Source organism: Lepidothrix coronata, unplaced genomic scaffold, assembly GCF_001604755.1.
Source record: "Lepidothrix coronata isolate B3197 unplaced genomic scaffold, Lepidothrix_coronata-1.0 Scaffold5, whole genome shotgun sequence".
Taxonomy (NCBI): Eukaryota; Metazoa; Chordata; class Aves; order Passeriformes; family Pipridae; genus Lepidothrix; species Lepidothrix coronata.
In genome coordinates, this window is record NW_016690185.1 from 1358104 (window position 1) to 1383402 (window position 25299).

General features: G+C 35.6%; 1 protein-coding gene across 9 annotated transcripts in view; it reads left to right on the top strand.

The window, feature by feature from the left end:
- Positions 1 to 25299, top strand: part of ARMC2 (armadillo repeat containing 2) — a 76537-nt gene that overhangs the window by 18799 nt on the left and 32439 nt on the right. For 7 of the 9 annotated variants that reach the window (XM_017827857.1, XM_017827841.1, XM_017827801.1 and 4 more), the window contains 7 exons: positions 2682 to 2752; positions 6478 to 6570; positions 10468 to 10646; positions 11943 to 12045; positions 14966 to 15186; positions 20400 to 20545; positions 22700 to 22799. In XM_017827857.1, coding sequence (XP_017683346.1) covers positions 2682 to 2752; positions 6478 to 6570; positions 10468 to 10646; positions 11943 to 12045; positions 14966 to 15186; positions 20400 to 20545; positions 22700 to 22799 — 913 coding nt within the window. The remainder of the gene's footprint in view (positions 1 to 2681; positions 2753 to 6477; positions 6571 to 10467; positions 10647 to 11942; positions 12046 to 14965; positions 15187 to 20399; positions 20546 to 22699; positions 22800 to 25299) is intronic. The other 2 variants (XM_017827809.1, XM_017827828.1) reach the window with 1 other exon arrangement.

The following is a 25299-nucleotide window of genomic DNA, read 5'->3' on the forward strand; positions in this document are numbered from 1 at the left end:
TTATTAAACTGCCTTTATCTTGACCCACAAGTTTTTCTACATCTTGTTTTCTCCCTCTGTCCTACTGAGGAGGGGAGTGGTAGAGCATTGTGGTTGGGTACCTGGCATCTGTCCAAGGTCACCACACCACACTACTGCAGTGCTGGCTCACTTTCCTTTTGGAAGTCCTCACACTCTGTGTACATTCAAGAAAGCAGCATTCTTCATAGAGGCTACTATGATTTCTTTTATATGAGAAGGATAGAGATGATCCAGTTGCCAAGTTCCTTTTCTTCTGTAGATCATCAGAGCCTCTGTCAGTTCAGTTCTTGATGAGCCCCTTATCAGATGATCAGATTTCTGCCAATTGACTTTGTTTCCTAGGCAACCACTCTGAAGCCAGTTCCCTTCAATAGTAGGTAACTGTTTTTTAGAATAGGTTGATTACATTTTAACTGCATTGTTCTTAACAAGATACTTAAGTTTCAGTAAAAAAATGTTAAGATATGTAAAGATAATGAAACAAAAGTTTCTGTAACTAAAACAAAGTTGGCAGAATGGTGAAGATATATAAAGCGATTTTATAATCTCTCACAAAATTGGTAAATTGCACATACTCCCTAAAGATAAGCCTGCCCACCAGTCATTCTCATTTATGTATGTATTCAGTGTATTCTTTTTTCTGAAAATAATGAGAGTACCAGTAATTTACAAGGATGTTTCCCAAAAGCACAGATAGCTAGATAGAATACCAGCAGTACAGCAATCTGCTTTCCTACTCATTTAAGTCTCTAAACTGGTTGATACTGGTGTTTAAGAAACAATAGGTTCCAGCCAAACTTTTTTTTCGTGCAATTGTCATGGCCTTACTCTACGTCTCACATATATGGAATTTCTATCTTGTAAGTTACCACATCCTTTGCTTCAGTGTCTTTCTCTATTAATCTGCTTTTCCTTCCAACAAAACTCATAGGATTGTCTTTGTTGAGGTTTCTTGCATTCATCGTGGGGATTTACATCTGCAGGGAAGAAGCACAAATGGGATATAGTTACAAAACTCTTTTTCTGAGGAAAGCAAACTCAAACATCCATCTTCATACAGGCATGTGGTATCATCATGCTGAATTTGTTCTCGTGCTTATCCAGTGACCTTTCAGGTTATAGTCTTGGTTTCAGGGGTGGCTGAAACTTGTAGAAACATTTCTGAAACTTCTAAAGTTTATAGGACAAGGTATTCACATAAATGGAATCAAATTTTAGTTTCTGTCAAGGCATTGAACTGTATTTATTGTGTGCTGTAAAACTCTTCTTTCTTAGAGGTGTCAATTTTAGAGTAGAGATGCAAGCACTTGTCTTTTTTTTTAATTGTTATTACTTTTAAGGGATTACTTCCTCAGAGGAGTAGAAATTGCTGTATATGAGCTGAAATAATTTCAAGATAGTTTGTGTAAGCATTTGGGTTTTGGAGCACTTAAATCCACATGCTGTAAAAAGAAAGCATTATTCACTGTTAGCCATAATGAAGCAACTGTTCCTCTGTAATGTGATTGCTTGGGAAATTTTTGACTGATCACAGTGAGCTCTCCAGTCCCTTTTGTAGGGAACTGATCTTGCAAGAGCTTTGTCTTTTATTCTGTCTCCATCTGTTGATAGGATGACTTACGTCTTCTGTCTGGACTGACAGACAGGATTTAGGCGCCAATCCAGCAAACCACTTAAACAACAGTTCAGCTTTAAGCCTTATAGTAACTAAATTAACTGTTTAAAAAAAATCAAAATCACATTGCTAACACACTACTGTCATCTTTAGAAGGAAATTCAGGAGTTTAGGTTGTATTGGTACATGAACTTTAAATGGAATAAGAAGTGTTAAAGATACGTTGAGAATAGAAAACACTGATTAAGACCTTTGTCTTTAGTACAGAATTTAAAGGAGGAAAGACTCCAGTTTAATAGCAGAGAGTCTACATCTTTTATATTGCTTTTAGATCAGTGCTGCTGTGCAGATAGGCAAACAGAATAAATAGACTTATTACAGATGTATGTAGTAGTTTCCTCTGGCCAAAGAAAGACGGACCATAAAATCAGCAGGAATTACAGCATTACTTACTGTTGTTTTACAAAGAAATGGCAGCATTCCTGCTTCTTGTACTAACAGAACTAGTGACCACTATGCAGTTAGCAATAATTTACTGGCAGACCTGGAAATTCTAGTATATTCTTTAAGGTTACTAACATGTTTGTTTCTTTGAAAAGTCTTCTCATTAAATCTTTGTAAAATGTTAATTCTGTCAGAAAAATAATCCTGTCCTTATGAATGGATGAAGTTACAGTTTTAAGCTAGTTGAGTTTATATTCAGTTAGTGAAACTGATGATAAAATAAAAATTGGCTCTTTCTGAATTGAGTTTGGTTCGTCTTTCAGTTTTATTGTATGAGTAGAAATGCTTTAGGTTTTGTGTTCCATAATGGTGACCTCTTGTGGTGTGAATATGTCAGTATTTCTGAAGGAGCTTTTTGTAGTTGGTACTGGAGGAAGTTGTATTTACATGTCACTTTTAATGCACGGGTAACTTACTAACTTAGTAAAATAACATAATCTTTTCCAATTAGTTATTCATATGCTGAATGTATGTGAAGAAAGAAGCATTTTGAGAATTGCATTCTGATATTACTTTTGTGTGTCCATACTGTATCTTTTAGTGACCAGATGAAAAAGCCTGGCACAAATTCATCATGGCCAAGGAGTTCAGGCTGGAAGAGAAGAGTAACAGGTACTTCATAAGGCATTTCAATGTCCATTCAAAAAATGTGAAATCAAATAGCAATGATCTATTTTTTGTGATTTGAAGAGCTCTTTATTATTCACTGAACAGTATTTTTGTTTGTCTAGGTATATTGGGATTTTTACAGAAGTTAGTAAAGAGAAACAATATTCAAGAGATCTTTGTTCTAAAAGTCTTTTGATATTTTTCTCTCTTGCTTTTCCCATATGTAAACTTAAGAATTTGCCAATTTGTTAACATCTTGTTTGCCCATCACTTTTTGTAATCTGTTGTAGTTGCAGAGAAACTAATAAAGTTATGCCAGGCTATATTATGTGAAGAAACAGATTCTGGATTGCCATGTAGGGATGGGTTTTGCTTATTTTACATACCAGATTTTAATTAATATTTCCTCATAGCTGGCATGTTTGGTACATTGCAAGTGTGTATTTGAGAGTCTGGTATGGAAACCTGAAGTTTCTACTGCAGTGTCATTATTCCTTATTACTATTTTTCTAGAATTGAGAAGTTGTGTTATTCTGGATCATTTTGGCCAAGGCTGTAATGTGCTCTGCTTTCATTTCCTTCAGAGAGACTGAGAGTATTTACCATGTCATGGGAGTTAGTATTCTTAAAAACCTTTTAATTTATTTGTGCTATTTTATTTGTGTTATTAAAAAAAAATCATGTGTGCTATTAGGATTGTTTCTTTTTATATCTACTTTTCTTAACATTATCTAGTTTCCTTAGTCTGTGCATGCTTCATCTTTAATCCCAGAATAAACAGTAGGATAGCAGTAGGAATCCTCCATCATTTCTTCTCTGTAATGGGGTCCTGGGTGGAGTGTTCATTTAAAGATTATTTCTATATTCTGATATGATTTGTGTTCATGCTTTTACATTTTAGAGAGGAGGTAGACTGTTTTAGTATTGATCTGTTCATAGCCACTCAGTATTCAGTGAAAAGGCTAAACATTTTAAGTCAGGCAGCACACAGCTTTTCAAAGCTCAGTGTTGCTAAGGCTCTTGTATTTACATGCTAAAAACAGCAACCAATAAATGTAGACTGATTAGTGATTTTTTTTTTTAACCAGAATGCAAAGCAGCAGTTAAGACCTATGAAAAACTGAGACAACCAACTTCAACTTGCTGCATTCTTTTGCTTGAGTATTTTTCCTGTTGAACTGTGATTCACTCAGTTGTAAAGTTCAGGACAGCTTCTGCAATATTTTAAATACAGCTAGTACCCTAACTTTTCATCAGCAAAAAATCTCCCAGGACTGAGACACATACAAGTTTACAATTTATTAATGTTTTATTATAATAATGTATTTTCAGTTAATTCTTATTGCTAGGGTTAATATTGTTTAGTAAAAGTTGATTATCTTCTTTTTATCCTAGTTATAAGAGATATTTGTTTTAAAAAATTATACCATTATGACTTTCATTTTCTGATGAATATGAGACAAGTGAAGCAGAGTGGTACAAAAAAATCCGTCCTTTTTGTTCTGAACTAAAAATTAAATGGCTTTGTTAATTTTTTTTTAAGTGAGAAGTTTGGTCCTATCTGCAAATGCATGCCTGTACTATTCTGTTTCTTAATGCCTGATGAAGTTAAGCATGTGTGTACTTAGAAAATCAGTCTCATCTTTCAGTTTAAGAGAGGTAACTACAAATCGGAAAGAAGAGAAATAATTGAGTCAGTATGTGGGTTTTGTGGCAGGAAGGAACAGTGTAAACTATTCTGTTGTTCTCATTTCACCTGTGCTATTACATTTCCCCGAGCAGAACTTTCACTTTATTGCAAATGCTGCACAGTGTTTTATTAATTAAGCTACTTATCAGTCTAAATAAGATTATCAACTCATTTGATCTAGTAGATAAAAATGGTCTGCAAAATAAGTAGAAATAATATTAGCTAATAAGATGTACTACTATGCATATATGCAAAAACCAACAATATATAGTTATTCTAATAACAAACATACTTACCAGTGTATTACTTATGAAACAGCATTTTTGTATAATCTGTTGAAATAGATGTATATGATAGATTCATTATGTAAAAAATGTAGGTAGACAATTAAAGTTAACACAGATCAGAAAAAGAATCTGGATTATTTTCTAAAGAGCAAGCTTTTAAACTAGGAAGTTTTTAATTGTTTCACAGTTGCAAGTAATGCCTAGTAGACAGTCATTGTTTTAAGGTCTTGAGATACTGCTCTCGTGATGCAACCTTCTTATTGGTGTTCTCATGTAGTATGGTATTTTTTGTGTTTGGTGATGATTATGCTAAGAATTTACATTGTCATTTAAATGCAAGAGCTAGTAGTGAACAGCAGGAGACACTTTCAGACAAATCTGTCACTTAAGAAAAAAGTATGTATTCTAGTCTTAATGGCTTTTTTCATGTTATTTAGTGGTGCTATGTGACTTTTATTTCCCTTTTAAAAAAAAAACCACAAAACAAACACAACACAAGCCAGACCCCATCTTTATAACAACAGTGTTGGTTGCCTGCAAGATAAAGAGCTTAACCCAGTCTTGAACTCCAAACATATGCCTGTATGCACCTTGTAAGCAACTGTTAGATCCTTTAAATCTCAAGTTGCACAGAAACTCTGGCTCTCCATCTGTAATGGGCCAATGGTTAAGGCCAGAATTCTGCCATTTCTCATAGTGCTAGGTGAACATGAAAAGAATGTTCAGCAAGTCAGAATAATTCCCTTTGATACTGCATCCGTATGAAAGTCAGTCCTGGAATCCACTTTTTAATAAACCATGTTTCACCAACTCCCGTGTCCAATCTAAACACAGATCCATTCTCCCAGTCCTGTTTCCAGAATTCTAGTCCACTGATTTTTTGGTCTACCAATTTTTAACTTGATGTCTGTGATAGATTTTTTTAAAAATTATTTTCTTTTTGAAACAAAGTGTAAAAAACCCTGAAATATTTTTAAACACTTCTCTTTGCAAAGTGGACAAGGTTTCTGAAAATGAACAGCAGCTTTTTCTCAGTCACAGGAAATTGTTTGAGTGTGACCAAGAAAACTGGGAGTTAGTTACCTTCAAGATTTCTAGCATGTTTATTGGAGGCAAAACATTTGCTGTTAATTCCCAGGTTGCTGTGTGAAATATTGTTGAATGCAGTAAAGAATAGGAGGGAAACGTGCATTTTACAAAAATTTAATTGTAAAGGTCTCAAAAATAATTGCATGAAATAGATAGAATGGCTAACGGGATGTAATAACTAACAAGACTGTTTTCAGTAACTGACCAAAGAGTCGGAGAATCAATTTTAGTATAATATCATGCACATGCACTAGATAAAATTGTACAGTCCTAGAGGATTGCCTGTAGTATGGATTTTTTAAACACAGAATAAGCTGTCATGTGGACACAGAGCTGAAAAATAGTAGGACATGTTGATATATAAGTAGTCATTACCTTCAAATTCAGCAATCAAATGAAACATTGATGTCAGCAAACAAAAACTTTATAGTACAGCTTTATATATAAAAATACTTATCCATCTAGTTTTGTTTGAAACTTTTCTTTTTGAGAAATTGTAAATAAAAACAAAAGCTTGAGCAGGTAGAATAGCCCAGAATATAGCAAAATGGGACATGTAGGGTTTTTTTCTGACTGACAAATAAAGTATTTGTAGCTGTTTATTTGTGTAGAAATTGAAACCATCACTGAATGTATGCTTTTGTTTTGAATGTATTTTGAAGGCTTAGAGGATGAAACAAGAATAAATGAGTGGGAAGAGGAAGAAGTCTTTTGGCGTATAAAGATTCTGCCAATTCTGCACGAACTGAAAAAAAGTGGGTAACACTGTTTTTGAAAGGGTTTACTTTCTGTACTGTTTCCTGCAGGAAGCAGGGGTCTCATTTGTGTTTACTACAAAATAGTAACAGTAATTGGACTATGTGGCCTTTTATGCTTTCATATGTTCAGTGACTTCACAGTGTAAAACTAGCCTGGGCAGTCTAGGGGTCACCTGTCTCTAGGTGGCCCTGCTTGAGCCAGGGGAGTTGTACCAGGTGACCTGCAGTGGTCCCTGCCAACCTTATCCATTCTGTGATGCTGTAAAAAAAACCCACCACAAACAAAAATGGTTTAGAGAAGATCTTGTCTCACTGAATTACCTTACTTTAGATCACATAGCTCTGCTAGCTTAGCAGTCAGTGATGAGGTAATAATTTTAAGAAAAAAGTACTGCACAGATTCACTGCTTTAACCATAGGCTGTATTGAAGGTCTCAGTTAATTTTAGAAAACTAAGGAAATCTTAATGAAAATTTCCATTTATGCTTAAAATATTAGATGTATCAGAAAAGTATGTAATGACCCAGAATATTGAAGCAAAATTGAGTAAATTAAATATGGTTTGAAAGATTAAACTCTGAAATCCATTTTAACATTTCATTCAAAAGGTTGTTCAGTTGCTTTCAGCAGACACTATTATCTGAATGGTGGGAATATTGAAAATAGATTTGTTTTTACAAGTGGTTCTGTTTTACAGGATCTTTTGCAGTGTTTGTTATAACATGATACAGACTGGAATTTTTTTTGCATAGTTTTGCAGATGTTCATGAGTATGAAACACCAGTATAGTACTAAGTGATTCCCAAAATATGTAATTATTTTAAAAAGACAGGATTCTCATTCCCACATCTGTCACTGATGGGTAGAAAAACAGTGATCAGGAAATTTGAAAACAGCTATGCAACTTCGCATTTTTGTTGCTTAATGCCAGGATTGTCAAATATGAGCCACTGAGTTATAGTTTTGCATAGTACAATATTTTTATTGGTAAGCAAAATAAAATTTAGAGGTAAAATCTAATCATGTCTTTCCTTTGTCATGAATGTAGCTAAGGGAAATCGATTTTCATGCCCCTTTTCCTCAGCCTTTACTTGGGTTTTTTTTTAGTGTGTTGGGGTTTATTTAGCTTTTCGAAAACTTGATTAGGGCATAGTTTTTCTAATAATAGGTGACATTATCTAATGGTACTTTCTCACCAGTTGATTGAATGCAGTGGTACAAAAACCTTAAAAGCTGAGTTTTGCTGCTTCTTGAATATTCACACAAATTGTAACTGAATTGCATCATTACCTCCAGCAGCCACGTGATATATTGCTTTCTTTAGGCTGTTTGGTGCATAGTTATGGTTTTTCTTATAAACATAAATATTAGAATTCCATAATTTTAATGTTTTGAGTAGGCCTGTTAGTAATTTAATATTTTTTAATTTCATGTGCAATCATTTGCTTCATACCTTGCAGCTGATTCCCTGCACGTGCATTTAGTTCACATTTAGCTTTTCATATATTAATAGAAAAGCCTTTTTCCTCCCCTTTCTCCCTCAAAAATATTTGTGGAAAGCTTTCCATTCAAAAACAAATCTGAAGTCTGATCTGGAACTTAATTATTGTCTAAAATCTTCTGATTTTTGCTTCAGATGATTGTTATATGACAAAAACTAATAGAGACCCAAAGTCTCTTTTTCTAGAGGAACAAATAATTTATTTTCTTACATGCTGGCGCTCAGGAGTATAAGCTTCAAAAATGCCCCATGGGATGAGTGATGAATAATTTTTGTTGTTAATTTTGATGAAATGGAGTGTAAGAGCATTCAGTTTTGGTTCCTTGCTACTTCTGTTTCACAGCTTACTGGAGCAGAGGTTTAGAATAATGCTAAATTTTGTTAAATTTTCTGTCATGGTGGGAGTAGAAATGGAATAGTCATTGCTGTTCCTCGAGTGTGATGATTGCAAATTGAGAGCTTCCAGGCATTGCTCAGCATGAGAGATGGGTCCTTGAATCTCCCGACAGGTTTGGGTTCTCAGACATGTTTTTTGTTGTAATTTCCTTGCAATACATTATTTCATCACAAGTGCTTTACTTCCTTGAGTATGATCCCCAAGGATCAGTGTTGAGCCCAGTTCTGTTTAATATCTTTATTGATGATTTAGATGAGGGGATTGAGTCCACCATCAGAAAATTTGCAGATGACACTAAGTTGGAGGGGAGTGTCAGTCAGCTGGAAGGCAGGAGGGCTCTGCAGAGGGAGCCGGACAAGCTGGAGGGTTGGGCTGATTCCAACGGGATGAGGTCCAACAAGGCCAAGTGCCGGGTCCTGCACTTTGGCAACAACAACCCCCTGCAGCGCTACAGGCTGGGGACAGAGTGGCTGGAGAGCAGCCAGGCAGAAAGGGACCTGGGAGTCTGGACTGACAGAAAGCTGAACATGAGCCAGCAGTGTGCCCAGGTGGCCAAGAGGGCCAATGGCATCCTGGGCTGGATCAGGAACAGTGCGGTCAACGGGTCCAGAGAAGTGATTCTTTCCCTGTACTCAGCGCTGGTGAGGCCACACCTTGAGTACTGTGTCCAGTTCTAGGCCCCTCAGTTCAGGAAGGATGTTGAGGTGCTGGAGCAGGTCCAGAGAAGAGCAGTGAGGCTGTTGAAGGGACTCGAGCACAAGTCCTATGAGGAGAGGCTGAGGGAGCTGGGGTTGTTTAGCCTGGGGAAGAGGTGGCTCAGGGGAGACCTCATCACTCTCTACAACTACCTGAAAGGAGGTTGTAGCCAGGTGGGGGTTGGTCTCTTCTCCCAGGCAGGTCTCAGCAAGACAAGAGGGCACGGTCTTAAGCTGTGCCAGGGGAGGTTTAGGTTGGAAATCAGGAAGAAATTCTTTACAGAGACAGTAATCAGGCATTGGAATGGGCTGCCCAGGGAAATGGTGGATTCTCCGACCCTGGAGGTTTTTAAGATGAGACTGGATGTGGCACTTAGTGCCGTGGTCTAGTAACCACGGTGGTAGTGGATCAAGGGTTGGACTTGATGATCTCAGAGGTCTCTTCCAACCCGTCTGATTCTATGATTCTATGATTCTGTGATTCTATTTTAGCTGTGAACTACATCCTGAGTAAATGCAGAGTTTATACAGGCAGCTTAAGTGGATTTACATGGTGCTTTGTAAGTATCACCTTATAGACAAAAGCAAATGTAAGAAAAAAAAAATCTCACTGTTGAATATTAAAAATAGACAAGACTTTTCCTTTTCTCTCTAAATTAAACATGTACATGATTCCATTGTGCTGAGATGTGGTTTTTGTAATAACTTACTGTAGATTTTATCTTTGTATGTTTTAAATAGAGTTTGGGGGACTTGGGTGAGGAAGTAGATGACTTTTTTGTCACTAGGCCAACATCCTACTGAAATATATCTTGCACCTCTGCTATACATTCTAGTTTTTACACAAGTAAACAAGTTTTTACGTTCAGTTACTCTTAATCCCAGCAAGGTTTGATATATAAAGTTATGTATATGGGGAGAAAAATATTCCTTAACTATCTCTTTTTCCCATGTAATGTTTGGTAGGAGCACTTTAAATAATATATTCAGAGACACAGTTTCCTGGTAGACATTTGATCAATCTGATTATTAAGCATTAAAGGTGAGTTTCGTTTTAGCTCTAGGTGTTATTTTGGCTGTGTGATTTCTTGTCTTGAGTCTCCTCTTTTTGAAAAAGCAAAATAAAATTTTTTCTGAGAATCATATTATCATTTTAAGAGATTTATTTGGTGCTTTATTTTTGTTGTTGTGCAACCCATTCTTTATATTGTTCTCCTGTGTCTTTATCTGTTGAGATGCTCTGGATAAGGTGGCACTGATAATTATTTTTTATTTTTCTCTCCCTTCCTACACCCTTCAAGTAGAAGACAATATAGAAAATCTTTGTCTGGCTTGTACCAAGCTCTATCAAGCATTGAATGAAGGAAATATGCTTGGAAAACAATTTAAAAGAAGAAGTGAGCTTCTGAAGATATTATATAAACTTGTAGACATTGATTCAGATCCACTTTGCCTGAAGCTGGCAAAGATTATTCTGGCTGTAAGTGTTTTGAAATGCTCTTTGTTAGAATGTGAAGATCAAAATCATGAATTACAGCTTGCATTTAATTTTTTATTTCATATTTTTAAACTGCGTCTAAAGTAACACTTTCCTAAGTACAGTTTACTACCACAGAGATACATGTCTCCCATTCATCTACATCAGCACTTGTTGAAGCTTATTTTTTTTAGAGAAATTACATCTGGGGGAGGAAGGAAGGGCATAAAGTAGGATAGCTGGTGTATGGTAACAAGAATATTGTATAGGCATGGAAAAGAGGCAGTGTCCTAAGATGGGATACACATGCAGGGATTTGAACAAAACAGCAATCAAAAATTTACACATGGAAATGAAGCTTAGTTTTTTAATAATATCTTGACCTTATTAAACACCTTTATCTGAAAATACCAAAACAAAACTTTGGGGTTTTTTTGAAAGTAAGTGCAATTAATCTCTTTCTTTAGTATTTCTGGTTAAACCTCTTTGAACCTCTTGATTCATGTTCTACGAAGTATGTATGGACAGTAACTGGTGAAAGGATGCCAGCTAACATTGTGCTGAAGACATTTTAGTAATTTGTGTGTGAGTGTTGGGGGAGGCGTGTGTGCTCCTTTAAGGCAGTGTAAGTTATTTTAATCAGAAGATACAGTTGTGTACTCAAATACTACATAGATGTTAAGTGGTACTTGTTAAAAGAAAAGTTCCCTTACAGACATTTTTTTATGTGGAATCTTTTAAAAAATCGTGAATATAGAAGGAATTGTCCTTGAAATGCAGAGGAAAGGAAGACATGTCATTGTATTTTTAGCACTTTAACTTCCCTTTCATGATCTCTCAGTGACCATTAGTACATCGTAAGATCTTTTCTGATATCTGAGAATAAGTTTATTATGACATGTACTGTTGTCCTGGAGTTCTTTGTGGCATGGTCATGGATGCCAAACCAATGATTTCTGTACAGAATTTCTGTGTAAGAGTGAATTAGAGGAAAAACTACAAGTTACTGATATACTATCTGCAGATTTATATACTTACTACATTAAAAGTTTGTATATCACCTTATTTTAAAGTCAGTCAGCACAGTGCTAAATAAAGCTTAAACTATCTGTGTTTCAGAGTCCTTTAATTCTGCAAACTTTTTCAGTTTGGTTTAGTATATTGTTAGGGTTTCATCTGGAATTTCATAGTTCGCTAAGAATACAAGTTTGCCGTGATGTCTGAACTTGTAGAATGTTATGGTGCATTTTTGTATGTAGATTTTAGTTGTGATTTTTATGTCTTTTACTTTTTTTACAGATGAAAGTGGATGGAAAAAATCTTCTTAGTGTTTGCAAGCTAGCATTTAAAATTTGCAGGAATGAAAAAAATGATTACATCGTTCAAAATGATAGATTATTGGGTATGTATTCTGTTCTTATGTGTAAGTTAGATGTTGAAATTCAACAGTTAGACTGTTCATCTTTCAGGAAATGTTCTCAGAGTTCACTTAGTCACAGATTAAAAATTGCTTACTACATCAAACTAATGATTGGTCTAGTCCAGTATTCTGTGTCTAACTAACAATGGCAGCGGGGGATGCTATCTAGAGACAGCATCGAAGCCTACATGTTTTCTGTGATGTTTCCCCTTTACTCCCCCAGCATTCAGAACTGTTATATTCTTTTAGGGATATTAGATGGTGCATCCCTCTCTAATTCCTTTTTAATCTCTGTTTATAGGTATTTTGTTCATTAATTTGCCTAATTCCTTTTTGAACTTTCTGATTCTGTCTGCTTCTCCAATTTCACAGAACAACAATTTCCAGAAATTCTATGTCTGCTGTTTTAAATCTATGTGCTTTTCATTATCCCCCTGCTTGTAGTTTTTGCAGGATTTGTGAGAGTTTCTAGTCAGCTTACCCTTCACCTTCATGATTTTTTAAACCACATTCATATCACGTATCTCTGCCTTATCCTTTTCAAGACTGAGGCATCTCAACCTTTTAGCTCTCTCTTTGAAAGGATATTGTGTCATTCAGTTGTTTTATAAGCCCTTCTCTGTAGCTTCTCAAACTCCAGTAGATCCTTCTTGAGATTTACAGTACAAAACTCTATAGAATGCAAGCTCTGTCTGCACCAAATTTTATAGGAATGAAATAGTGGTGACTGTATTGTTGGGCATCATCAGGGAGGATCTTGAGAACGATCACTGGGGTTTTTTTATAGCTGCTGCTGCACATTGAGGCAATGGTTTTGGAGAATTGTCAGCAGTGGCTCTAAGATCTTAGTGATTGTAGTGATGTTTGTGTCATGCACACAAACCCCTTGCAAATATAAGAAATATGAAGAAAATGAGAGTGTATGAATGACATTTAGTATTCATTTGATAGTCATTTATTTCATTAAAACTTCAGTATGTTTTGTTATTGTGGGCCTTGATCTTGCAAACCTTTATTGCATGTGTGTAAGTTAAGGCATGTGTGTAAGTTAAGGCATGTGTGTATCTGCTTAACTAGATGAGAGTATTCATGATCTCTAAGTTTAGTACACACTTGTCAGAAATAAAGACAAGGTGAGCCTTTCCAGTACTAAGGAAAGGACTCACAGAAAAGAGAATAGCTCAGGTTGCTTTGACTTTGGATACTGAAAACTACAGTTTTGTAGAGGTTAGCATCATACATAGCATCTGGACAAGTCACGTGGCTGTGTCTATGTCATCATGGCTGGGCTTTCGTGAATGAAGATTTGAGAAGGGCTCTACCCACATTTGTACAAGTGCGCTGGTAGCTGAAAAGGCCAGTGCGAGATAGACAAGTCTGGTTGCAAAAGGCACCGTGGAAAGATTCCTTAGGTGGTATTGACAGGACACGGTTCTTTCTACGTTGTCTTTTCTCCTCGAGAGAGATCCTGTGTGCGTTCTCAAAAACATCAGCAGCGTTATAGATGGTGTGTCTCCAGACTTCCCAATTGGAGGCCAGAGTAGAGCAATGATGATGATCAATATGGCCAAGGCTGAGATGTTGCTTCAGGGAGTCCTTGTATCTCCTCTTTGGGGCTCCTCTCCTGTGGCAGCCGGTGGCAAGTTCACCATCTTCATTCACTTTTCTTTCGCTTGCTCTTCTTTCTCTCTATTTTAAAAACTAATGAAGGAAAGAGCATTCTCGGTAGGGGTTGGTTGGTTTGCTTGTTCACTCTGTGTTTTGGACCCAACTTGTCCAGGCAGAAGACATGAACCTGGATTTACATCATAATCACCCAGATCCCTGTTGCAGTCACTGGCTTATATATTTAATTTCTTTTTCCTCCTCTGGCCCTGTGAACTATTTATGTGCAGTGGAGCAGCTCCAGTAGAAGAAATAAGTTAATTGCTCATCCCCAGATAGACAACTACTGTTCAAGACCCTGTTGGATACTGAGCAGAGCAGGAACCTGAAACTAATTTTTTACGTTCCCACAACCTAGGTGATTTAGTTGGTGAGGGGGAGAGTTTGAGCAAGAGCCTGGTGTGAGTGTACATCATTCATACAACCTCATACTTGAAGAGAGTTTCAGTTAGGATTGAGACAGAAAAAAATTTTACATATCTAAAAATCTCTTCAGTTTAATGACATAGGACAATGTTTTTATTCAACTGGAACTTGATGGAACATAGTAAGCAGAGATAAATATCTGTTTCAATCAGTTACTAAAAATTCAAAAGTATAAAGTTGGTCAGGATTACTTTTTCATTTAAGATACCCTCACCAAATTCAGCATGTCTCAGTTTAACTGTGAAAGATACAAACTAGGCTTGTGCCCATTATCAACTGTTAATTTTAACATTTCAGATATCTGACAGTGGTAGCATAGAACAGGACTTTACAGTAACTTTACCTACATAAAAAGTAAATCTGAAAAGGCTACGAACAGATTTCAAATGTGAGATTTGAATTAGGTCCCCATGCTTTTTAGTGGTCCATTAGAGAGGCTTTAAGACGTTTGATTTCTAAGGAAGTAGTGAGAATAAACCTCTTTAGAATGCACCAAGTTTAGTACACAAAATTCCAAGCACAGACAATCACTTTTGCAAATCTTGACTGGTGATTTCAATGATTCCTGCTATGTGTTTACAACTTATGCTGATTCTTGAAGCCTGGGAGAACAAAAGTCAGACCCATTCTCTTATTCATCAATAATTGTTTCTTGGTTTCAATCCAAATACCCAATTTTTCTAGCCCACTTACTAGAAATGTAAGAGTTCAATCTGAGTTTTTTTTCCCAATCGTTAATCTCTTCAATGACTGGACTGTATCAAATATAAATTTTAATATTAGAGATTCTGAATAATGATTTTCCTTTTAGATTGTTTGTTGGAGGTTCTGAGAAATGAAGATCTACACAAAAACGACGAAGCTCTCCTCTATTGTGTGGGAGCTATAAAATTCATGTCTGGAAATGCAGTACTCCTTAATGAAATGGTCAACAAAGGAGCTGTTGAAATGTTGCTGCAATTAATGAAGCAGATTAATAACGTAAAAGAAAATGACACGTATTTCTCCAACTTGGGCCACTTATTAGTCCAGGTTAGCATTTACTTTTATTTCTAAAAGTACACACTTCAAGGGCAAATTAAAAATTTAATTAGAGGAGATAAGCTAACCCTGTGTGCCACTGACAGAATTGTACCTATATTTCAGTAGACTTCTTTTTAAGAAGTTTAATGAAGTTGTTCAGGACCTAAATTTAATTACCATAGATATTTTTGTGTAGTCAGTTTTAAAGGCTTTAGAAATTCTGAAGTTAATAGAAATATTTTGGGTACCTAATAAACCAGTTTCTCATTATTACTTTATGATGCTGGCAATGTTCTGGATATTATAGTAAACAGATAAAAATGTGTTCTCTGTTTAAATTCTTTAAGCTGAAATACTTAATACAAACTGGTTCTGCAATACTTTAGGAGATTACAGAAAGCTTTTTATTACAATAATAATGTATTTTAAAACTGCATAAGAAAATATAGCTATGTTTCTTTGACAAAGTGTTTTTGAAGAACTGTAATATAAGGAAAAAGTGGATGCAAAAGTGAACACTTTTTGAATCTTTTGAAGGTAACAGACCTTGATGAGTAGTGGCTATGAAAACTAATCCTTTGCTCTAAAACTGTTTAAACCTTAGTGTTTTAGAAACACAGAGTTTTTTGTATTTATCAAGGTAGATTCCTGGCATTTGTCGCTTCTGGGGACTTCATAGGAAAATATATTGGACAACTTGCTGAGGTAGTATTTGCACTAAGTTTGTTACTAATTATGCCAGATTTCTTTAATTCTTTACTAACTTACGAGCAACGGATATTGTACTTCTTGAAACTAAATGAGAAAACAAAAAGCATATGTCATCATGTTACTGTTACTGATTTTGGTCTGTTTTTTTAGTGGTGCTATGAGGTATGTCTGTGCAGAGTAGTGTGTATAATCTTAAAACAAACATAAACAGATTGGGAGATGCTATGAAACACTGAATGAAATGGTGTGGCTTAGTACTTATATTTTGCTAAGGGCATGGCAAATTGCTTCAGGCTGGGAGAATATATGGGGAAACTGGAAATGTTGTGCTTGTTGTGTTCCTGTTTTCTTCCTTTCTGGTCCCGTCGTCATTAAGTTCCGGTATTTGACATGTTAACTTCCTTGGGGCACTATGAATTCCCCAAACAATTCTAAAATAATCTGTGCCATTTTGTTGGTATCACACCTTATATTCTGTACAAAAATTGTATATGGGATTTCCAAGCCTTCTTTTTCCAGAGATGTACAAACTTCAGGGTTTTGCACATGGTCAAAATTTTAATGACCGTATTTTTCTTGAATGATGCTGGTTAGACTTCAGAAGTCCTGGTACTACTGCAGTGTCACCTTAGGCAACCAGTTTAGGTAGAAACACCCTATTGAGGGGTCCAGAATAGATTCTGTTCTCAGTGTAATTTGCAAGATGATACTGACTTAAAATACCTAAACTATAAGGAAAGTAGCTTAGATGAAGAAGTGGAGAGTGATGCCTCACATATGGAAGCTGAGTGGTCATTTCAGTGAGTGCATAATCAGGTTGTATTTTTGGCAGGCATTTTAAAACCTAAATTAGAGAAATGTCCTGTATCTTTTTTCATGTCTGTGTATTTTAAAAATATTTATCCTTCCGAGAGCATGGTTAAAAGCAAAGTATATTACTTACTGACGTTTGATGGCTGCTGTTGGCATTAATCTTATAATACATATAATGGGAATATTGTTGAGTCGAAAGAGATGGAAATTTATGTCAGTTAGATACAAAAAGAAGTCTTTGCCAGTGGGGGCGTGTAAAATAACAAATGAGGTCTAAATAACAAAACTAATGAATCCGTTTATTTTCAGCATTTTGACTAGCTGTCTGAACTTACCCAGAACTTTGCAGAAATGTTTTTCTTCCATTATTTGCATGTGGATAAATTTAGTTTTTTAGATCAAGGGTTTAATTTGTAAATGTTACATTTTACACCTCTTTTTTTAATCTCTCATTCTCTGCTGTTTTCAGTAGAATTGGAAGTGTAGCAAAACTATTTTGTACGGTTTGGACAGACTGGCTGTTTCTAAGAAGGCCTTGAGTTCTGTGGAGAAGTCATACTGACAACTGTCTCTCACTGAGGTTGCTCTTTCACTTGTTTGTCTTCTCCTCTATAGTAGTACAGATACTTCGTTTTTCTTCCTCTTGTGAGAAAAGTAGTGATTCCTACTGCTATGGAATTCCTGTGCAACTTTCTCATATCAGTTCCTTCAACAGATCTATGTGCGGCACTTCTTCCATGTGAGTTAATTGTTCAGTTGTCATAGATGAAGGAATAGTTCTGTTTCCAGGGATAGAGTATGGAAGAAAGTTTTTTCTGTGATTCATGTCCTCAGAATAAACATGATTTTTGTAGCATAGTGTAACTTCTAACAACAGATTGAATATCCAGTGACATACAGAAATAAAGAATGAATTCAAGTCTTCAGGGATAGAGAACAAATTTTACCGGGGGGAGAAAAGCACCTTAAATAGTCACAGTGTGGTCTCTGAGGGAGGCTCTGCCATCTTCTAATCCTGATAGCTGAAGTATCTCAATTAACTGGGACCAACTCTTCATTCCTTAACTGTATAATTGCACAATCACCAGATGGCAGTGTTATACATTATCTTGCTAGATCCTTTTTATGGGAATAAAGTCCCTATCTGATTTCTTCATTCTTCCACAATTGATTTTATGCAGAGGTCCCACAATACAAGAATAAAAATATTTGCAATAATTTGGGGTTTTTTCCTTAACAGAGACCATGAAACCAAGGTCATCTTTGGCTCATTTTATGTTACTTAACCTAATAGTCTGGTTATATTTGTACAAAATATGGTAATGCTTATTCAAAAGCCAGGATTTTTGAAGTGTCATTGATGAGACTTAGCAAGTACTCCATTTTCTTTAATTGAAAAGCATTTAAATGTCTTCTCCTTTAAAAACAACATTTGTCTGCAGTTAAATTTTCTATTTGGGTGAATTTGATCTTTCACATGGCAAGATAAGGATTAGGGCTGGTGGGGAGTGCTAGAGCCAGTTGTTATGCATTTCTCCCTGAGTCATGGTGTCTGCTTGAAGCAATCTCTCTAGAATTCATCTGCTGTCTAGCTTCTATCATTTTTTAAATTGTACTCTTCAAATTTCAGTTGGATATATCCTTTGTGGATATATATATTAACTGTTCCTTTGTGGATATATATATTAAGTGTTCCTTTGTGTTCTATGAACTGCTGAATATCATTGTCTTACCACATTTAAGTATATATGTTATTTTGCCTTGCTTTTCCTTTCCAACCTGTCTTTGTCTGAGAATGGCTCTTGATACAATTTACTGCTGGAAGATTTTGAACCATCTGTCTCGGGCAGTGAAGAAGTTTACTCTCTTTTTGGAGACCTCTGCACCATTATCTAGTGATAAAGATTTGGGGTTTTTTCATTATCTAATATGTAAGTCTCTCTTCTGCAGTAAAAGCTCTGGTCTGCATTTGAGCAACACTTCTAATATGTGAATTTATCCTCCATTTTCTTTGTTGCTAAGCTTAGCTAGAATTCAACAAATATCATTCTAAGCTGACTGTGAACATCTTGTATGTGAGCGTTGAATGGAGTCTTTTGTGTCTATTGCATTTGACAATTTTTCTACCCAAACTTTTGAAAAGGAAAGTATTTCATCAAAATATTTTTATTAAAATATGTCTCCAGTATTGTGTTAATTTTTGGAGCATCGTGTCTTGAGAAAGAATGCACATCTGAAAATGTCAGTTTTTTGCAGTTGTTAAAATAACAAAAAAACTCCAGGTACCTTCTTAAACTATGAGTGATATGATGCGAGTGGCTTCTGTAGGTTCAGTTTCTGTGTGTTCTGAGTATAGTATAGATTTCATATTTAGTGCTGAAGCTAAATCCATTCACGTATCACATTCACATTATCACATAATTTTTTCCCCCCTGTGCATTGCTTCTCCATTTTGACCCATTGTTTCTTCTCCTGTTGCTCCAGAATATCCTTTGGTAACTGAAGACATGTCCACTTTTGCCAAATTTGTTGGAATAGGACAGCAAATTTGAAAGCTACTGGAGAATGGACAGAGTAGTGCATAGAATCCTATGTGCCAAAGCTCAAACACAACAACTTAACCTGCTCCTTGTCAGAGTTTTTCTTTAAAATTAGCAATTACATATCACTGGACAACCAGTGCAATTTAGTGATAAAAGACTTAATTTCCGAGCTTTTTGTGATAACAAACAATTTGAACAGATAGTTTGTGTGCCTTATCAAACTGCGTTTAAAACCAAATTAATGTTAATAACTTCACTCTTTGAATAAGGGAAATTTGAAGAATTCACATATTCACATAAGGTTGAATGACTTCACATTCATTTTATAGTAAGTTCTGGATTAAATCAAGATTAATTTACATGTCATTGCCTGTCTGACCTTGGCATTTGAATACTCTTACCTTGGAAGACAACTGGAATATTTCAAAATATGCAATAGCTTATTCATTTTGTATATCTGCAAATGTTAGAAATTTTATGCATAAAGCTCCTTTAAGTTGAACGGTATCACATGGAAATATTTTGATTGCTCCAAGTGAGCTTGAGCACTTAAGCTTTTCATTTTTATATTATAAATATATATTATATACATAATATGTAATATATATAATATATATTATGTATGTTATAGTGGATTTCTCTTGATCTTGATTAACTTTTAATTTTTTTAATTGGAATAAATTTTATTGTATTTTAAAATAAATTCATCTTAGTTTGCAACTTACAGTTATTATTAAAATTTATATTATATATCAGTATTAATTTGCAAGACTTAAATTTTCAAAATCAGACATTATGCAAAAAATTACTTTAACCATGTACAGCATTTCACCTGTTTTCCAATTGGTATAGGGTTGTAGACGTGCACGAAAGATTTTAAAACTTATTAAAGATCATGTGTCTCTCAAAGGAGGGAGTTACATGCAGACAAAATCAATATCTTTCATTTTCAAACAGTTATTTCAAATACACAATCTTGTTGCTTACATGTTTCCTGTTATTTATTGGTATATACATACCTGCAGAATGTGAACAGGACATTCAGACTGCCTTAGATGTTACAAATGAGACATGGGCTTTATTAAATTTTCAAAGCAATGTGTATTCTGTTGTAAAAAGGTGTGATTAACAAATATTTAAATATTCTGCCTGCAGCTGACAGCTACTCTGCGAAACCTGGCCGACTTGCCTCCGGCAAGGTGCCAACTCATTTGCAGTGGTGCTGCCTCTGAGCTCTGTGTGGCGCTGGAGCAGCGTGTGAATGATCAGGATGTCTGCACCTACATCGTCAGGATACTCAGGTACCTACAGAACACAGTGCTAGTTCTGCACTAAAGCTGGAAGATTTACATCAAATTTTGGTTTTTAAAAAGCTCTGTGTAGAATTTAATGATTTTGTATGATAATTGTGTCCTTATTAATACTTAGAGAATTTTTTATTTGTAGCCCTACAAACTCAGATTCATTGTGCCTGTGAAAAATGTTTTGTTGTATTGTGTCATTCTTTGATCCCACAGATTCTGATTGAGATTTAGCATTTCATATGTTTTAAAGCTGCATACGTTATTAGGTATTTATTAATCCTATTTTAGGCCATAGTTTAAAAAAAAGAATGACAGAAATTACCCAAACTGAAGTTACATCAGGAACTGTGTATTGTGACATAAAATACAGAAGAGAGAAAATGTGACCAGTGTTCATTTTTCTGAGCTGTCCCAGAGTGTTTGAGGAGATTAATCTCTGGGATCAGGGCTTGAGTGTGCAGATGGAAGCGCTGAAAGAATCTCAGTTTTATGAGCCGCTCAGCGGCTGCTTCCCAAGTTGTGCTTTTGAGAGGGAGATCAGCGTGAGTGAGTCACCAAAAAGATCATTTTGCAGTCTGAATAGTTTCTTAGTCAAAAATTACCAGGTGCGGTTACCAAGCACCAGCTTGTAATATCCAGTGCTAAATGGATTTGCGAACAATTTAAAGATTTTGAAGAAGTTGTGAAATCAACTGTTGGTAATTTCAGGAGTTAGCTGGGTTATAACGACAGTTTATGCATGATGTTCTGGATTAAGTGTTTGCCATTGCTGTTTTGTTATTGTATTGAGTCATGTTGCCTGTGGCTCCATGTTCATTGAGATTCTGATATGGACTTTTCCTGTTCAGCCCCTCCAAATCATCTGTCATATTCTCCTTTCTGGATGAGATCAGTTTGTGCTTCGAAGAGGAGGCTGTCATTCCTTCCTCTCCGCAGCTAAAAACAGGCAAATCTGGTCCTTTGCTATCTGTAAAGCATGTGAATTGCTTCCCCAATTCCATGCCACCTTCTCCACATCTGTTTCTAATTTTATTCCTAAAAATGAGTTCTGGCAATGATTACAGCACTTAGAGCATATTTGCTTCTTCTGAGGAGAGAGCATTTCTTTTACTTGGAAAATGCCGTGGAAAGTGGGGTAATGGGTTTGTAATTAAGTGTAATCAATAGTTACACTGTAATTCTGATAAGGACGTTAAGGACATTGAATCTAGAATTCAATATGGAGCAAAAATAATCTGTCTTATTTAAAGTTTTCTACTGCTTCAATTTTTTTTCATAAGTTTAGAACTGCATGCTCCAAGGATACAAATTAGCCATAAAATCAATTTAATTAGCTTTCTGGAAATTGCAGTCACCAAAAAAAAAAGTGTACTGTGCAGTACGGAGCTCAGATTTGAATTTTGTTTTGTCTTCTAGTAATACAGAATGATTATTCTTTTCTCTCAATCAGTAACTTTAGGCAGCTTCCTCGTAGAGAATATGTTCAATCTCTTTAGATTATTCATTTCTCTAAGTCTGTAAGTCTTCCCGTAGTTGGTTGTAATTGAACATCAACATTCCTGATTTTGGCTATGTGGGAGGTAAGAGGTTATCCTGGATTGTTCTGTTATTGCAGTATTTCTGTTGTGACCGAAGCATGTCTGATCCTCTGTTTTGGCAATGGTCAAGGTGAGGAGTGTGGGGCTGGAGCCCCACATGTCAGGGAATGCACAGAGATGGAACTGTGTCTGTAAAGAGACATGTTCTGCAGTTTGCTGGTGAGAGATGTGTTCTGTCATTGGGCTCTAGATGCAGTAGGAAGGGACCCTCTATTTCCTCTCCTGTCTGACTTCGCACGTCATCTTGACATTACAGTTCTCCCATTTAGCACTAAGAAGTGCTAGTGTTGGCATACTGTGCCCATATGGCAAGCAGGTTGGGAAGCTCCTTATGTTCGCTTCTTCCTGTAATTCACTGTGGCAAGGATATCTAGACTTCTGTTGTGCTCTTATGTAACTGCATATGCCTCTGCTAGAAGTCAGAGTATTGGCATTTACTTAATTTGTTGGAAAATACAGCTCTGAGAGTCAAAAGCAGAGTGATTTTTTTTTAAAAATCTTTTGTGGAAAAAAGTAATTTCATTCATTTATGTTTTATTTTTTCTCTTTGTAGCAAACTTTCTTCCTACAATGACTTCTGTGCAGCTTTAGCAGACTGCTCCAGATGTTACACCTTATTTTTAGCCCTACTAAACAAACACCAGAAGCAGCAGGTCAGTTTTTTCATCTCTTGATTTTTATATATTAATCCTCTGATGTGTCTGTGTATTATTGTGTATAAGCTTGTTTTCAGTGACCTACTTTTAAGTATTTTTCAAATAAAAATTTTAAATGGTTGACAGCATTTCGAACTAGTAAATAAATGAAATGAAATAATGTAGGTTAAAAATTCAAAGCAATATAGAGGACAGTTGATTAACTTGTCTGTCCTTTGCACATGGAAACAGTCGTTTGAGTACTTTTTTTTTCCTTGGTTTTAAAAAATACTTTTGAAAGCAGATAGTTTATTTGAATGTTTAGTAGTAGGAAATTGTTGGGATCTCTCCTGCTGTCCTCTTCTGCAAAAAAAGTGTGAATTTTCTGGAGTTAAGCAATGGGAAAGCAGAGAAAAATGTGTTACTTGTTAACTGCACAAGCTATCAAAATGTATCTCTACCAGAGAAAACCATATACCTAGAGTACCACATTTGGGACATTCATGTAGAAATAAGTGTTTAGACTTTCTCAAAATGCACCATATAAAAAATAAAATTCTGGGTATAATTACTACCAACTTAATTAGAACTTCAAGACTTGGGTGTTGCTGTATTGTCCTGCTATATCATAGTGATCTTTCCTGCATTTACTGGAACACTGGGCTCTTGGAGTTTGGTGCAGGATCACAGTCTTACAGATTGACATGCTTATAAGACTGGGGAGCAAATTACTCAGCTCTATTGCCAGGTAAGCTGTAAGATGAAAATAATTTTTAGGTAAGGCATAAATGTTCAAAGGTGGAACAAGGTTTCAAAACATGGAACATTAAATCACATTAAGATTATTCTTAAAAGAAAGGAACTTTCTTGACTGCTCCAGCATCTAAACTAGTTTGAGGATATTTAGTTATCCTATATATTTATCCCAGGGCTAGTAATTCCTGGAAGTTTGTTGGAAGGGTGTCTTTTGTGCTGCTGTTGTTAAAGTGAGTTAAGGAAGGTAACCAGATTGGCTATGCTGAACAATCTGTTCTTTCTCCTGCCAAATAAAAAAATGATTTCTCCCTTTCCTGTTTACCTGCATCCCTGTTTTCTGTGATAATACACATGGAAGAGGAACAAAGATGAAGTTGTTTCTAAATGTCTGCTGATTACTACTTCTGCAGCATATCTGAGTATTTCTACATTCAGGCTGCTCTTGCATTTTATAGTCTTCAGAGACACTTTAGTAAAATGCTATATAAGTGCTATGTAAGTAACATGAGAAATATCAAAGGCATGATATTTTCCTAGACTTACAGTTATTTTTCCTTGTGACCACTGTATTAAAAATGCAACCAATTATGGAACTGGGAATAAGGAGTTTAAATTAAGTAACATCTTCCTCCCAATTCTTAATCTGTAATTTTAAGAGGAACTTTTCTAGGCTCCTGAGGTAATAGCTTTGTGTCATAACAAATTATAGGCTCATACATACCTTCAAATTCTTTGTTGTTAGGTAATTCTTGCTTGTCTGCTTTGTTAAGTGGTCCTGAAATACATCTTTGTTCACTAGATTAACATTGCTTTTTGTGTTAAATTGTCAGTTATTTTATTAAAATACAAATTAGTAAAGAAATAGCTTGTGTATTTAAAAAACTTAGCTATTATGTTGTGATGATTATATATCCAGCACTTTCAGAATAATTATTTCTTACTGCAGTTTTGAAACAAGCATGCAATTGTCAGTTGCCAGCTTAGTGAAGCCCTGCAGAAAGAAGAAAAAGGGATATAGATAATGTAATGCACCACTTTTTCTGTAGTGTATAATAAACACTTGAGCTGTGAGGAGAGCAAATGTTTTTCCTGAGGTGTAGTTGGCACTGCTAATCTTTGTTTTAAAATGCTGACAGCTAGTGACTTATAGCGTGAATTGGTATGTGTTGAAAAGAAATCAAGTAACAGCAGTGTGAGTAAAATTGTCTGCGATGGGAAGAAGCAAAGAAGAGGATAAAATCATCATTATTAACACAAAGAATTAAAAGTCCTCAGGACCAAAAACTGATATGTGAAGAAAGGAAGTATGTGAATGTTTTCTGAATTTTCAAGTTGTAAAGTCTGTGATATCAGGTTTTTTACTGGCTGTTACGGCAGCTAGAGACATACAGTGGGAAAAAATAGAAGAAAAATAGCATTCAGACTTTCTCGGGTGCTTTCATAACTGTGACTTTAAAAATAAGTATTAAGTATCGTGAAAGTAAAAATGTGAGCACCGGAAATAGGATTAATGATTTGCACCCTCACCATAGACTGAATTCCACAGATGCCACCCAGATAGTCTCTGTTCTTCTCACTACACTGCAGTTTCAGCTCTTTTTTTTCTCAGCTTGTTTTCTCTCTTGGGCGAAAGAATCAGATGGAATGGAAGAGTAGTGATTTAGCTCTATGGGAAAGGCTTTTGGAGATATTGAGTTAGCAAGACTTGCTAAATTCCATGTGTCATAGTCTTAGGTAAGGAATACAGAAAATTGCAAAGCTG